Source organism: Dufourea novaeangliae, unplaced genomic scaffold (assembly GCF_001272555.1).
Source record: "Dufourea novaeangliae isolate 0120121106 unplaced genomic scaffold, ASM127255v1 scaffold39, whole genome shotgun sequence".
NCBI classification, from domain to species: domain Eukaryota; kingdom Metazoa; phylum Arthropoda; class Insecta; order Hymenoptera; family Halictidae; genus Dufourea; species Dufourea novaeangliae.
The window spans coordinates 1187608-1204644 of record NW_015373918.1 but is presented as its reverse complement, the minus strand read 5'-3'; the positions used below and the strand labels follow the sequence as shown (position 1 = coordinate 1204644).

The window sequence follows — 17037 nt, the reverse complement described above, 5'->3', positions numbered from 1 at the left end:
AACAGAAGATTTTAATCTCTACACGAAATTTATACCATTTTGAACCAAAACAGCTGTTTAATCGCCCTACAAGTCAATTTACGTACGGTCTACTAATCATGTATGCATATTTCTCTCATCAAGACGATTTAGGGATGCGTTCCGACTCGCTGACGGAAGCTCCACCGGTCACTGGACTACGGAGGTCCAATTACAACGACTGAGAACTAGTAATTGAAGCGGGAAAACCCATAATCGGATTACAGTTCGAGAGAACGGTAATCCGAATTCTCGAACAATTAAATTTCTCCCCTCTCGTAAATCGCGTGTCTCTGGCAGTTCTCCAAAATATAGAAGGCCCCGCGCTGTTTCGCGTAGAACCGACCGGCATCCCGGCGTAAGAACGTCAGGAATGTGGATGATGCTTCGTCGTAGCATGACAGAGAGAGGGGTTTCGGTCTGAACGCCGCAATTCACGAAGATGCTTCAAATTTGCGGAACGTCTTTTTCCCTTCCGTCCGCCTTGTTACCACTCTTTTTACCGGCCTTTCCGTCCAGACCAGCGGAGCTGTTGTCTTTCCTCTAGAGACCGCTCGACAGAGGAATCGGAGATTCCGGGATAATGGAACTCCGATGAAAGTTTTTCAGGTAATTTGAAGGCACCGCCTCTAAGAAACGGTACACAGTAAGTGCTCGAAAAGTAACTCGCGAGAACGGGCCCTCGATATACGGTTGCCCGCAAGGAAGATCTGCCAATCACGAGTGCTGAGTAAATTTTCTGGGCGATCTTCGATATGATTTTGAAGCTTCTTTAACCCTGTCAATACGGGAATTGCTTACCCGAGCGATGATTGACCCGTTTCTATCATTGGAACGGCTAATTCTTCGATATACAGAGTGGTCGGTAACTGGTGGTGCAAACAGAGAAGCGGGAAAATCCACAGCAAAAAAATAAGTCGAAGGTATAGAATAAATTTGTTTCGTTTGAAATTCCAATTACGAGAAAATTGAATTTGGAAATTTGTTGGATACGAGTGGCACTGAATAAAACTTGGTTAACGCGTCTGTTCATTGCACTCCGTTTCTACTTACTACTATGGCTAATACACGCGTTTCAGATTAATATTCCAATTCAATTTTCTCGAAAACGTCGTCTCAGACTCATTTTCGGTTTATTTTTGTATGCAGAATTACTCCTTTTCCGGGTGTACCATCAATACCAACCACCCTGTAAAATCGATCTTATTATCAAGAAGGAAACGTATACGGTAGCTGTCTATTGATCCGAACATTGGACAAGGATTCAATGAAAAAAAAAAATGTTCAACCTTGAAATATAACCTACTCTCCAGTCCTTACTGAAGATTCTATTTTACAGATACAGGTGACGTGACACAATGCCGTCGATACAATATATCGTTCGATTGGCTACCGGTAGAAATGATCGACACGCATATCGTTTTCCGCATCTGGTTTCCGCGTTTCAGGACTCGACCGAATAGACCGATAGTGTTGTTGTTCCCGTGGAATTGCGTGTCGGGCAACGCGACGCGCCACGGTCCATCAGCTGCCCGCTCGAAAGTCCACCGTTTTTCCGCCCACTTTTACGGGCGTCGAACGGGTATCGTCACACGGCTACCTTGGGCCACTGGTGTCGCGGCCCGTGTACGGATTTGCATGATATGGTAATTTTTCTCGATACACGAGAGAGAGACATGTACCGATCGGTGCACGCACCTATGACGCGTGTACAATGCGAACAGGGTTACCGTCACGATATATTAATGCACGTGGGTTGATTGTAATCACGTGTCACTTTCAGCGATCCTATATGCGAGATATAGGGTGTAAAAAAAGTGAGTTGGCATGGTAAATTAAATGAAACCTTTTATAATTATACCTACTTTAACCTTTTGAGAATCGAGGAACAATATTGGGTTCCACGGGGACCACTACCCGCTCCCTGTACTGTCATCAAGTAATATTAATTCGTATTAGGCAGACTGCAAATTCGTACCAGCAAACATTACAAGTGTTGAGTATTTTCAAAATCCTACTTTTCTGCTATTAACATTTAGGAGAAACATATAACTTTCAGAAATCAATAGTAACGTTTAAATGAAACGTTGTCGCTTATAGAAAATTTTCTCAAGAGTCGATTAGGGATACCCACATTTCGTGGAAAGTCTTATGACATCAAAGTTTGAAACTTCTGGTTTGCACCAGTATACCTACAGTGGGTGCTGGAATGAACAGTACCTGCTAGGGATTAATATTACTTGATGATAGTATAGTAAATCATCGATGAGTGTTCGAAAGTTGCTCGGCACTGAGTGTTCATACATCATCCCCACCGCTGGGCGCTTGACTGGCTCCACGGGAGACCTCCAGTGGTGGGGATGACGTCTGAACACTTAGGGCCGAGGAGCCTTCGACCACTCGTCGATGATATACTGTACTTTGTGTTACATATAATGTCATATGGCTAAAACCAATGGATGGTAATTTTATCACAAACATATAGAAAGTATAGAACACAATTCTTTTGCAAGTGAATATTTCTCCCTTGCCACAGCCAGAAAGACGTACTGTTCAGAATTGTATAAGTTTACGGAGATACTGGAATTCCATCGTAGACTGAGGGGTTATTAAAACTTTTTCGTCGAAGTTCACGACGTTACAATGGAATGTGGAAGTGTCCCAGCGAGCATCAATCATCGAGTATCTGAGAACACTTCGTCGGATCGGAAACCGTTCCTTCTCCAATAATTCGAAGATTCATGGCTGCTCGAGGCGACAGTGTTTGCGAACCGATCGAGTCCACTTGGTGGGAAATAATTCGACGCCCGGTTCAAATTCTATTTAAATTTCGCCACGCAAACCTTCGAACGTTCCCGGAACGATGGTGACACTCGCTCGAGGGGAAAGTCGAGCATTAATCACCCACAGGAACGTGTCCTGGCGTCTGAGAACCAATATGTAATAGTTTCTAATGGTCTTCAAATATTAATGACAGACGGATAGAGCAATGGAAGGAAAAACAATCAGATATCGAATATTACGAGCTTTATACATCAATGTCAACAAATAGAACATACAGTAAATCTTGAATGAGTGTTCGGAGACTCCTCGGCACTGAACATTAAATATTTCATAAACCAATGGCCATATGTGGCTGAAACAAATGTCATTATCATCAGAATTCCAAGCTCTATGACTATGCTAGACCTCATTAAAAAGTTAAAGGCACACCTGAGGATCTCTTCTTGTCAGTGCTGAGGAGCTTCTGAACACTCATTCAGAATTTACTGTACATTGATATTATGAATTGAGCTCATATTCTGAGTTTAATAACACAGGCCTTCAGAAACTTACGGACACCAAATTTAGCGCATTAGACAAAAGGAACAAGATAGTGCCACACATTTTCTCCAATTTTTAATAATAAACTACATTCCCCGATATATCGTTCAAAGAGTCCCTAGAGGTCGGACAAAAAGCAGAGCAGCTCAAATAGACGATAATACGCGGAAATCTGGCTTAATGCAGTGGGACGTTCTCCGCATAGTCTCTGATAAAGGAGCTTTCCACGTACGGTCCCGCGTTTGCATTGTGACGCTGGTAATTCGGGTGCCAAGGTCCATTTCAAAGTCCAACTAGTGCCAGCTTTCTTTAAAGGGAGTTATGAAAAGGCTTTCCAAGGGGGTTTATTCGATCCTTCCAACAGGGGAAACCGCAGAGGGAGAGAGAGTCCACACGCTCTTTCCTGTCTTCTTGGTTGATCGATCGTTGAAATCGTATGACGACGACGACGGCGGGTGGTAAACGCGACGACAATAACTCGTCGAGGCTCCTTCGATACTTTCGACCGGCGGGTCGTTACTCGACGATACATATTTCAAGAAGAAACGAGACCGAGAACCGTGAGAGCAAGCCCCAGAACGGAGAGACTGTGTTGTCGAGTTTCTTGAATGCAGCTCTCGAAATACGACGGTATAAGAGACCGTGGACGTGTTTTCGCGATCTTCTTTAAGGCTCGGAATACTTTTATCTTGCGTAACAGGTCACGCCGTTTTCAGACTTTTATTCCGTCCTCCAGTTGAAAGGATGCTTGTTCTTGATTTTAAGGGTTTTTAACATTATAAATCGAGTAATGGGTTAATTTAATTTCTGGAAAATTTCAAAAATTCCATGAAATCCAAATTAAATGGAAAATTAAACTGAAATTAAATACACTGCACAAGAACTTAATTTCTTCTCTGTATCATTGGTTGTAGCAACAAGCAGCGAAGACTCTTAACACTCTGACTACCACGTCACCCAAATATGGGTGGCACGTACATTGCAAAGAGGCTGGATTGTTTACATAGAATTAGGAAATTTTTACGTAAAATTAATGTTGCAATATAGTTTAAAACAAGACGAACAACATCTACTAACCAAACGAATATATTTTCGATGATTTATGACTTAAAAAACGAAATAAATTGTGTCTGGCTACGTACGGCCTTTTCACTGTGGCAGTCAACATGTTAAATGAAGCCATAATAATTTGATCGGTGTTTCTCAATAATACCTTCTAATGAGTCCACTTCTTAGATTGAATTATAAATTTTAAACGTTACAGAATTTAAATTTTCGAAAATCATTATTTCATACGCACCATCCTAATAGCACATGCCCTTCATTTTCTCATTATTATACAGCTACAAGCGGCCCAATTATTTTCCACGGCAAACTTCAATATGCATTATCGCGACAACAGTTCCCAGACATAGCAAACTACCAGCTATTCCATTCACCATAGCCAATATTAACTCGATAACTGGAGCTCGCTACACAATCAGTATTAACAAGACATTGGATTAATTCATGAATTCCTCCGCAGCTAAGTACACATTACCATCGTTCGATTGTATACATCCATCCCTTGTTCTTCCCTGATATAAAAGAAACCACAAGATGAGTTTCCGGAAAAGTAAAAAAATGGAGCAGACGAGTTCCGGTCAAATATTTGCGCGTGTGTAATTTGCGAATGCCTGTGGTCCAATTAAAAACGACTTCCCGGCGTGCCAGCATCCCTGATTTCACCATTAAAAGATAAACAACCGATTACGGACGGACCGAATAATTCGAAAAAGGGAAACCTTGCTTGCCAATTTCAGAAAAGTTTCCCGCGACGGAAGAAAAAGTACCTACGTGGAGACCGTTCCGATACGCAAACTATCTTCTTTCGAGTAAACTGAATGTAAACTCATTCCGGGAACGTCGGAGTCCGTTCGTGTACAAAGTTTGCTGGACGGGAGAATCTGATAGACACGTAAGAACATCTGTGATCGTGGTCTGAGTGCAAAAATTCGTCTAACATCCGATGATCCACGCAACAATGATGCTTCTCTTGTTTTTTTTTTGTTCGACCGTGAACGTTAACAATGACGACATGAATATATGAAGAATTTCTACTGCCAGTCTACAGAGATCATACAAATCGTCGGTTATTTGCGTGTAGAGGGAAGAAATCCCGAATTTGTCTGTCCGCAAGAAGCTTGATTCGAGGATGAAAATCCTCGACTTCCGCCACGTCGGAGATTTCCAACCAGAAAGGGAAGAATAAAGAAGCCTTAAACCGCGGGATCCCGCCTGAAATCCCTCTAACACGCGTTATTCGCTCGGAATAACGATAAATGGACCTCTATTTGCATACGCTCGCCAAGAATCCAAAGATATTAAAATAGTGCCCACGATGTTGGCCTCTATCCGGCCGCTTCGAGGGTTCTTACTTCGCCCGCGTCAAAGTGTATCCGCGTCGACCCTCGTCATTCTCATCCGTGGTCTTTAGAACGTCAACCACTGTCCACTTAGTCGTTAGTCACGGCGCCCTCGCCCACGAATGTGAAGAAAAATGGATAAACCGGGATCGTTCGCTGCTTGGAAGAAAAAAAAATGTGGACGTCAGAATTGAAACGAATTGCGCGTGATACACAGAACGGACCCGGAATCATCTCCGAAGAAACTGCTTTCTTTCTTTGTTCTGCGGGCATTCGTGAAATGTCATTCGGAGTTAAGCTCCTCGTCTGGAAGTTACGATATCACGAAGTAAGCTTTATTCTCGCTGATGTTCCCCAGAGTCTTCAATCAGGATCACTGGAGTATTATCTTCGATCGTACATTATTTTATAATTTTACCTACATATTAGGTATACCAATTAATTCGTGGACTCTACAGTTAATTATTTACTCAAAACCGCCATCATTTTTTCGAGGGAGGATTCGTCAATTACCCCAGGAATGGCGTAAATCTGTAGATAGTAATGGGTAATAATCTCAAGACTAGACTATATTTTGGTTTTCTGTAAATAAACAAGAAATCTTTGAAAAGAATGGCAAGATTTAACCTGTACACCTAATTCATCACAAACATAATTCCACTGTTTTCTGACAAGCATCCAATAACGACTGTGTTGTCACTAAGTGAAGGACAAACAAAGAAGAGGGAAAAGTGTCAGAAACTAATGGACTCACACCTCCACCACTGTTTCCAACCCTGAAGATTCATTAGGAAAAACCCTTTGATCCGTCCGAGTAACAATTCACAAGATCAGATGCAATCGTCTGGCAAGGTTAACAAGGATCCGCCGTTCGATTCCTTAGGGCTACCCTCGAAGGAAGATACGGCCGATTGATTACGATAAGAAATTCCAGCACTGTAAATCCGCTGGAAATCCCGAAGTCCTCGACCAGTCGACAGGGAGTCGGTTACCATCCCCCACGGGTGTGTTTATCTAGCGGGTGTGTCGTCTGAATCGAACCGCGAGGATTGGGGGGAGGGGGACGAACAGGAGCCGGAGGCCTTATCTTCTATCGGGGATTCCTCGGTGCTTGGGGGCTAGAGGTTGGCCAACGGCCAAAATGGTAATGCAAAGCCCCACAGCCACGGCCGTGCTTCACGAATCACATTTCCCCAGTATTCACTTTTCGCTTTTCCGCTCACCTCTTTTCCTTCTGTCCTGGCATCTGGGCGGAACGATGAAGAGAGATAAAGGGTGGAGGAGGAGGACGGATGGAAAAAGAGATAAAAAGGACGGCTCGAGCGGGCGAAGGATAAAAAGGCACGAATGCATTCAGGAACTTCGTTCATTCGGTTCGTAGCCTGGTAAAAAGCAGCGTTTTCATCACGTTAATCATACCGTGGAGAGAGAGACGTCTCGTAGGATTGCACTACCGAGCACTTTATGCGGACCGATCGATCGCTACGGACAGAATCGAACGCTCATCGGTTTGGATTCTTCATTCCTCGCTGCTTTTCCGATTTGTTTACACACATATTGTACAGTGTCCGCGGGAATGAAGCTAAGGATTGTAATTGGGGCTGAGTAGACGATCTGACGGTGGTCGAGTACTCGCAGCTCACGTTTTTCATGCGCAAGTTGCTGTAGATGGATTACTCCTAATGTCCTGGCGTGATCTGGTACCTTCATGTGGACTGTGCTTTTGAAATTACAGTATGTTATATTGTTGCTTGGCATTGATAGTGGCAGAACTTAAAAAATGTCAATTTTAGAGGAGAAGCTTTTTAACCGTTACATTTGTATAGATAAGGTCAGATTGATAGCAACACAGCTTCTGACGTAAAACTGATGCAATTATAAAGATGACGTTTTACGTGACGAAAATGGGAACATAATGTAGGCCTTGTATTCATTAAAAGTAAATTAAAAATTTTTTGAATTATGCCACCGTCAATGCCAAGCAGTAATATCTCATAATGGATGGATTAATATTTCAACCAATATGGCATAAGAAACGAAAGCAGAAAGTGCTTTTAAGGCTAATGGAAGTATAAGGATTATACCGACGGGTCGCTTTTAACCGTAAAATTAATACACGACTAAACCTGGCTTATACGCGAAAAAAGTTCCTTCGTTCGTCAGCGAACGCCGCCGAGAATGAAAGTGAGCCACGCGTTTCGTTAATTCATACAGTATTATGTTCCCGTCACGGTAGACAAATATCAGCACCCAGTGGTGGAAATTCCATTCCAGAGAGATTTACTGAAAAAGGATATACTATATACAGCGACAGAAGAGGGCCACATTTGAAAGTCAGAACGAATGGGAGGAACGAAATGGTATTTCATTATCGTCTAAAGCCCGGGTAGTACTTTGACAAAACATACACGATCCATCCACGCAGACAATGGAATCTCGTCACGCGGCTGAAAAAACCGAGCCGCGACCTTCGAGTAAAAAGAATCGAACCACTTGTCTTTCGACGATTTAGCTTTCCCCTAAAGTAACTTCACTCCAGAAAATCACCCGTCGAAGGAAAAAAGAAACAGAACTGTTCCCAATTTAATGTCGATGGCGCACGAGTGCCATAAATAACAAGCTGTGTTTCCATCATCCCGCGAGAGCGTGTGTGTAGCTCGCCGAAAATCGAGCTGAAATGGATGGACAATCGATTGTGATACGCCACGCGAACGACAAGAAACACCGACCGAAAGAAGACGCGGCGAAGAAGAAGATCGAATCAGGGCGACGAGGGACGTGGTTGGTTTCGGTTTCGTGGATAGAACACACACCGAGGATAACGGGGGAGGTGGAGACCGAAGGTATACATAGTATGGTATACATAGAAGGTATACAGAGACACACAAAAGTGGTGTACGTGGGTTTCGGCGAGTGCTGGCAGATGTATCTTGGCACGTTACCAAAGCTCTAATGTTATCCAGCAGAGAGAAGAGAGAGAGGACCTGGTTGTAGACGAACGACGAGTAAGGTATCGCGAAATGATCGTTACTCAAGAATTTAGTGACTAGCAGCAAGCTGCCAAGCACCTACGGTGCCTGGGTGTCAACAGAGAAGAAATTCTTCTGTTGGTACACGTCCTTTCATCCCCACTATCATGGTTTGAGGACCACTTGCGGTTGATTTAACTGGCCTCGCTTTTGCGTCCCTGATGATACTGCTCGGCGAACCGGGGAGCGAAACAGCGGAATTTATTACGAATTTACTTACGATCGTATATTTCGTCGGTCGGTAAAAGGGATGTACCTACCGTTCGCGGTACAATGCAATTAAATGAATGAAGTGAGCACCGAGAACTAGTTCTTGTCGCTCCTTAAGTTTCACAACGAACGCTTCTTCCATCCCCCATATCGCCACCGCAGCGACATAAAAATTTCAAGATCCGACCGGCTTAGAATGTTTTCCACGTTTTGCTTCGGAGTCAATTCCACTTCCCCCAAACCCCTCCACGAGCTCCATTATTTTATTGTCTTTCCCGCTGTCTCTTTACCGGGAGCCGCTTCGAAACTTTTACCATACCCCGGGTCTTCACTACGCGTCTCCGTGAGAATCGGCTATTTTTCTCTCCCGCGGGAACGGGACGGAAGATAGAAGAAACTGTCACGGGCGATCTTTCGCTGCTCGGATAAGCGGGTATGGGTCTTGGAGAAACGCGAAGACGGTCCTTTATCGTGGCTGGGAAAACAGATTCGTCGGCGGGAGTGTGCATCGAGCCGTGTACCGTTCAATCTTGACCGTTTCCGTGAGAGTTCCTCTTCGTGGAGTTTCGATGAGAATCGTGACTTTTGTGCGGTAATGCTTCGCTCGTAGATCAATGTGCTTGACTGACACCGTACTTAACATTAATGTTGAATGTATTATATTTAGGGTATAAGGCTACGTTTAAGACATTTGACTGTCACGTCACCCAAATATGGGTAATACGTAAATACATGGCAAATCAGCTGGACTAAAGTAGGTTATACAGGGTGTAACAAAAATATTGGAAAACCCGGAAATGAGAGACTCGTGAGGTGATTTGAAACAATTTTTTTCTTAACAAAAATGTTATCCGAGGCTTTGTTAACGAGATATTAAGGAAAATCCTCGACCAATCACAGCGCAAGTCTTCTACCAATCGCAGTGCGTAGCCAACGTTACCGCGGGAACTCGGCCGGCAGACCCGCGCTCTGATTGGTCGGGGTTTTTCGTTAATATCTCGTTAACAAAGCCTCGGACAACATTTTTGCTAAGGAAAACCTTGTTTCAAATTATCTCACGAGTCTCCTATTTCCGAGTCCTCCAACATTTTTGTTACACCCTGTATAGGCTTAGAAATAAATGTGTCTATCTACGCACGGCCTTTCGAGACTAAAACAGCAATCTACAGAGTTCCCTTGTTATACAAACTCTTGGATAAAGTGAATCAGCTCCGTCTAATAATTAGTCGCTCGAATAATTCATTAGTCGAAGTTTCTTTCATAATAGACACGTACAATCAATAAGATCGTTGATTTTTCGGTCGAAGTTAGACCGAGAAAAGCAATCACAGACATAGAGCTCGACTCTGGCCAGTGAACCATTACCAAACTTCCATTCGACTGCACCGGTGCTGCCAAAGAATCTGAAGGATCCGCGGCAACAATTCCGGGCAAATTTGTTTTAATTCCCTGAAAAGTGACGAAAGTTGGATACTCTCGTAATCGACGGAAAGTCGTTTGGAAAGATCGTTATCGAATGTTGGTAGGTAATAAAGCAAAGTCGCGACTACTACACGCGGATTTTCTCGGTGCTAGAGAGAAGCGAGGTCATATTAAGAGGAATTGCCAATCGAAATCAGTCACGGTACGCCAAAATGTTCACGGGACAATCGGAAAGTTCGCGAGACACACTTCCGCCCAGCGAGTCGACGAGTATTGCGAAAGTTAAATGAGGAACGAGTTAGGGCCGGCAACAGGCGATAAGCTTTCAGAGTCTTACCCCCGTTTTCCTCCCTGAGCCCCGTGTCGATAATGACGCACCATTGTTCCGCGAATCTCTCGATGAAAGAACCTTATAAAACCAGCTGTAAAGAGGCGTGCTCGCTCGTGGATGTGGAAGGGATGACGAAGAAGAAGGTGATTAGGGTGGATGAGACCGCAAATAGTCGGGGGCGTAGGGGGAACGAACGTTATTATTCATTACTGTCCAAACATTTTCCGGGAGATAAAATTACGAGCAAGTTCCCAGCGGGGCGGTTCGATCGCGTGTAATCTAACTTCTCTGAAATAATAATCGTTACGCGGAATCGCGAGCGAAACTCTTCGGCGGCGGTTTCTCGAACAGTTTATTGAATCATTCCGACATTGATTAGGCGGGAAGGCCGAACGGAGTGAGCTAGCACGACCCCCTTGCCGGAAGTCTTTACGAGCAACGAACTTCCTAATTGTAAATCTGGCGCGTCATCGTGTCGGGGGTGGAGGGAAAGGGGGGAGCAAGCACGCTGAACCATCCACGAAGTTCTATGTAAATATGTTTACCGGGTAGAGGAGGGCTCCTTCCTGGGGACTCTTTCGAGCAAGGAAGCGACTTTCTTTGAGCCACGGATACGCTTTGTTTCCCTCGATCGAATGGAAGTTCCGAACTAGTTCGCCGTGAATTTCCGTTCGGGGATAACGATCGGTTAAGGGAGCCGATGGTTGCCCGTAGCCGGTGATATATTTATTTTCGTTGGAGGGAAGAAAAAGGGATCAGTTGTTTACTCGGTTTGTGAAAAAGAAAAAAGAAGAAAATAAGAAGAGAATTTAGAAGGGACGGGCTGGATTAATTAATCGTTTCGTTTTTATTATGCATTCAATTCCGAGCAAAGGGGACGGAGTCTCGATTACGTATCCCGGCGAACTGAAAAGTTCGCAAGGTCCTGACGGGTTAAAGTGGTCGGATAAAAGAACTATTATAAATTCCATTAATACCCGGCGAGCATTCGAAATACTCTAAACTTTAATTATCCCCGGGGACAGATCGATTCCACCTTCGGCTACCGAGTATGGCGGAATGGAACGTTGAATTAACCAAGACGCGATAAAACGATCGTAAAGAATTAAAGGGTCACGGATGGAGCCGCGGTCGATCGTCGAGGTAATTTTTAATTTGTCGCGAATCGACCTGGACCGGTGAACTGTACTCTTGAGGTCCATTCTTCGCGCGATAACAGTGTTCGAAAATTCGGTAAATTCGGAGAACTTGCTTGCGTAGATATTTTTATTGTTAAAGACGAAACAATTTTTCTTAACAAATATTCTTCCTAAGGCAAATAGTTTTCGAGATATGAAGAAAAATCTGTCTACTCCCAATATCGACGGCGGTCTTCACCACCATAGATACGAATATCACCAGCGGAAAGAAAAATACGCGTGAAATATATTTTCCGATGCACTACCTTTGCGTCAAATTTCATCAGAAATCGGCGTGTAACGCTCGACTGATGTCCCTTGTTAGCCGAGGCCCAATAGCTCGAGGCGCGAGTGGCTTCGTTACGTAGTAGTACAACCCTCTCACCCTCCCGGCCACTTATTTCCCTATGCAACGTGCCGGCACGAATTGGATTTTTACCAGCGCGGAAGTAGGCTGAAGAAGAGAAAGGAGGAAGAAGGAAGGCGGATATAAAAGGAGTCGGAACCCCCTGGGTCGAGAGGGGTGAATTCGAGGGCGACCCGTTGCTTCGTATCGAATAACGAAGCAACCCCCGTGCCGGCTGTTTTCTCGCCGGAATAATAAGGACTCCATTCTCTCTGGAGATCGTGAAAATCGATCGCGCCCTATCGCGCCCATCGCGCATTATTGCCGCCGCCTGTTTCCGACAACCCGGTGCCCAGCCCATCCCACCCCCTTCGTGCCCGACATGCCTGATTGTGGCTACGCTTGACTGAGCCACTTGGATGGGTGTCGCACCCCCCGGGTGTGTTCCATTCCGTACGACGGTGGAAGAAAAACAAAGTGAAGGGAAAAAGGGCCCCTGGCCCTCGACTACTGTCACCGGGAATAACGCGGGGCGGTACCGATGAAATTACCCTCTCGGTGGTCCCGAGGTCACGAAATTGTCTGTTTCTTTCGATGAAGGTGGAGGGCTTATACGATTTCATTTATCACATCGACGAAAGGGGGGAAACCAAACACGGACAGTTTCCTAGTAACTGCTGGTAAGTTCGCCGCGTTTCTGCGGAGCGGTCAGCGAATAAACTCGGCGATCTATGCGAAACGGTGTAATATTGGTACGGGTTGCGTTATTGACGGTTTTGGTGGTCTGTGTTAGGTATGTATATATATATTTTTTTTTCCATACGTAGAGAATCAATAATAAAATTCAGTATAATAAGAAAATGTATGAAGCCTAATCACGTTTTTATCTTCTAGTGGACCTTTGATGGATGGAACCCTTCTGGTTTTTGATTTTTAATACTACCTCTAACCAAAAAATCACGAAAAATTGTGGACAATATTTTTCAAGATATGTTGGTACTGTAATTATATAAATGTAATTGATTTAAGATTTAAATAACAAAAAACCGCAGTCTGCTGATTAGTGTTGATCGTGAACTTGAAGACTAGGAGATTGCAGCAAGACCAGAAGTGAAAAGAGTCGAAGAAGATACGTCAGCGTTAACCGATGTTCCTGAATATCACAGAACATCGTAAACCCACGAATCATAAGAAACGATATCTCGCCCCAAATGAAAATCAATTTCCACCAGCCCACGCTGCGGACGAAAATCGTCGTCGTAACCCCCGTCTGGGATACGTGACCCAATACGTAGGGTCAGGCTTACAACGGTCCTGCTTCCCATTAAGTTAACCCTATATGCACGCAATCCATCCATTTATTTATCCCGCGTGAGCCAGTCCCGTATCTCGGCCGAGTAATTGTATCGTTTCGATGGCCAAACGGAATCGAACGGGACAACGACGACAGACACAACCTCGAGAGACACAGCCTCGAGAGATTATGCATCGTCGACACGGATCACGTGCATTCTCGCATTACACGGTGAGGGGCCACGGTGATTTTACTCGAGTCTCGTTAAATATATTAATGAAAAAAGGGACAGGCCAAATACGTGGTCATTAAGGCTTGATTTTTCTGGGTTAATGGGAACCGGAGGCGGTGCTTCGCGAGGAGATTCGATCGATTTCAACCCCCGAATTCAGCCTTCGACTACCTTCCCGATGGACCTACATTCCCACGAGGGTTGCACAGAAGTTCGAGGAGATACTCGAATTTTCGCGAATCACTGTGATCCCGGTTGGTCGGCCGAATTTTTTCACCGTTCCAGGACCTAAATCCAACCCCCTTTCGGTTAGTACGCTTCTAGTTATTCTCGTTCACTCTGCTACTTTTATCATCGAAAGTGTAACGAGTTTTCGAAAATAAAAAATCCACCAAGAATCGAGTACATTCGAGAGCGACCGTAATGGTAAACCAATTTTCGGGTACTATTCTGGATGATACAACGGACGCCAGTTTGTCGCGACGGCGATAAAGGCGACGAGATTTTATTCTGTCGCGTATAAATTCACACGTAAAAAAGGCCTTCGGGTACATAAGTTTATCGCGTGTTTTATTCGTAATAAAAAAATTCGTTAAACCCGAACCTATGTGTCTGTTATAAAAAATTCGTAACAATCTGTTCCATTTTGTCGCCGTCGAAATGGCGCAAACCCTTGAGGTGAGCCACGTGAGAAAATACGATGAGAATTGTACATTCCACGATCGTTTGAGAAAAGCCACTACGTTTGTCTGTTAATCGTGGTAGCAGAGTGCTCTGTAAACCAACGAAACAAAAGCCCATGAGGTAATAATCAGGAATTTTGAAGATCCCAAGTAGTAACATGATTTCGTTGAAACTCCGAGTGCAACGATGTATTAGACAGTTTATGGGAACGTTACGGGAGCCACCCCTACGTCGCTTGTTGCGGGTGGCCGATAAAAATATCACGAATCCCGTATTTCTCCGGCGGAGATAACTTTATTGCGGCGATACCGTGATTGTTACGGCCGTTCATATTTTCCACGGCGGCGTACCTGTAGATTCGGTTGTTCAGTTCCAGCTGGAAATTCCTTCGCCCGTAAAAGCCTGCATTCGTGAAACACCAACACACTGCTGAAATAGGTGGTGGTGAGGGTTGCAACGTAGACGGATACTACTTTGTAGCGTACGAGTATGTATTCAACGGTTAACAACGTGTAACAACAAACATAATCCGCGAGTAACAAGATTCTAACGGAGCGACGTTTCTTCCAATCCTCTTTGGTTCAGACGCTGTCGTTAAATATGTAGTGATTATTCTAAAACGAAGATAATCCTCGAGTAACAAGATTGATTCCCTGTAAATCAGCGAGTGTGTTTCAATTTCCTGCAGATGTCATAAGTCCTTTTTAGTAATGACCGTATCCGTATCCAAGGGATCCATCAGCGCCATCGTTTCCGTAACCACCGCTATCACCGTGTCCATGGCCACCATAAGTGCCGCCCTCGTGATTGTTACCGTTAGAATTGTGCACGTGCGCGAAGAATCCTCCATGAGGGTCGGCGTGGTACTTAACTACCCTTATGTTGCCACCTGGTTCTTTCACGGTGTATTCACCTGCCACGTTTTTGCCTACGCGGAGAAACGCTTCTGTTATCTTGAACGATTTACTCTATCGTCACGTAAGTTCTGAATTAGTAAAAACGGAAGTAACATCGGATAAACTTCTTTATTGTAACTTTGTACCCCCATCTTGTGAAAACCTGTACAAGCCCATTCGACCTAGTGTCTCTCACCGCGAGACACCCGGTATAGACAGCACACGATCTTGCCAACACGAGAGAAATATAATATATCGACCTGTTGAGCGGAATTTATTTGCATGTATAATTTACTTTCTTCCACTACAGCCGTTCCTGGGGGGCGGACGATAACCGTGCGCGCCCTTATTACGGGAAATAAGAAATTCGAGCATCGCGGCGGATTTACGGTTTAAAGGTCGATAAATTTTTGTTATTTATTGACCAGAGAGACTCACCGTCCCGATGCTCCTTCTGTCCATGATGGTCGCCGGTGTGATGGTCGTCGACACCATAGGAAAACTCGTATTTCGGATGGGCCACGTAATCGATGTGATGGTGTCCGTGTTTACCGTGGATAGAAACTTCTTGACCCGGTCCCTCCACCGGGCCGTGGAAATGGGCGAAACTGTGAGCGTGTCCAGCCGATCCACTTTGAACAGCGGCGACGACGAGAACGGCGGAAATTAAAGCGGCCTGTCGACAGAATAATAAATTACGAAATTCAAACTTCAGTCGATATTGATTTAAATATGAGTTGAACGGCGTTTCCATGTTCAGTGATTGTCATTAGCGTTCAGAATATTCAGACATTACCTAAACAATGAGCGTATCGTACGTTCAACTTAAACACTTTCTTAACACGTTCTTTTAGGAACATTTTAATACTCACTTATAGAGAGAATCATGTACCAAGTTTACTTCATTACTGTGTTACTAATTAAAGAAGGAAGAAAGAAATTTGAGCATGTAAAAGACAGATGTAAGTGACACGCCATGTTATTATGATTATAGTGACACAATCGATTTTTAACGTGAATATACAATAGAATTATTGAATTTAGTCAATGCTATTAATTGTAATGAATGAGTACAAGATGTTTTCAAGTTTGAGTGCCTCGTACCCTGATCGCCATATTGTTAGCGTACACAAGATCGTAATAAAATGATACCTCTGCACACGGTCGTAAGAGTTTATATACCAACGATCCCGATGGTTTTTGGCAAGCGGAATTTCGCCACAATATTGTTATTCAACGTCGATGTAACAGAACGTACGGGCCACCGTTACGCCGACGCCGAAAAAAAGGGGTGTGCATGGAGCCGATCGGTTTTCTGTGGGTAAAGTGTGCCGTTTCTTTGAGAGACTTTAACATAACGACAATACCGTCCACACGCACGTGGACCCTGGGGCGACGTTTTCACCGAAACGACCATCGATTCCGCTCTATTGATCTCGACACGGAAGAGGTTTTTGCACGGATACTGTTTGTTCTGCGCCATAAATCAAACACAAAGGTAGACCGTGTTTCCGGTCCACCTTTTGATAATTCGTTGAACATTCGTCTAATTTCAAGTTGAACGAATTTCTACAGTAAATTTGGGATTGACGTCACGGGAGGAGGAACGCCATTCATGTAATATCTTTCGATTGAAAAAAGTTGGATCAAAAAAGGGAAAAGGAAAAT

General features: G+C 44.2%; 1 protein-coding gene across 1 annotated transcript; it reads right to left on the bottom strand.

The window, feature by feature from the left end:
- Window positions 1-15177: 15177 nt before the first annotated feature.
- LOC107194379 (adult-specific cuticular protein ACP-20-like) lies at window positions 15178-16485 on the bottom strand. Its single transcript, XM_015583997.1, has 3 exons — window positions 16474-16485; window positions 15808-16045; window positions 15178-15401 (listed from the first exon to the last, which is right to left on the bottom strand). The coding sequence occupies exons 1-3, from the start codon at window positions 16483-16485 to the stop codon at window positions 15178-15180; spliced, it is 474 nt and encodes a 157-aa protein (XP_015439483.1).
- Window positions 16486-17037: the final 552 nt, after the last annotated feature.

Excerpts from the sequence above, each read along its gene's own strand:
- LOC107194379 (XM_015583997.1), bottom strand. Across the intron at positions 15,402-15,807 it reads ACAGAAGGAGCATCGGGACG|GCAAAAACGTGGCAGGTGAA; the intron begins GTGAGTCTCTCT and ends TTCTCCGCGTAG.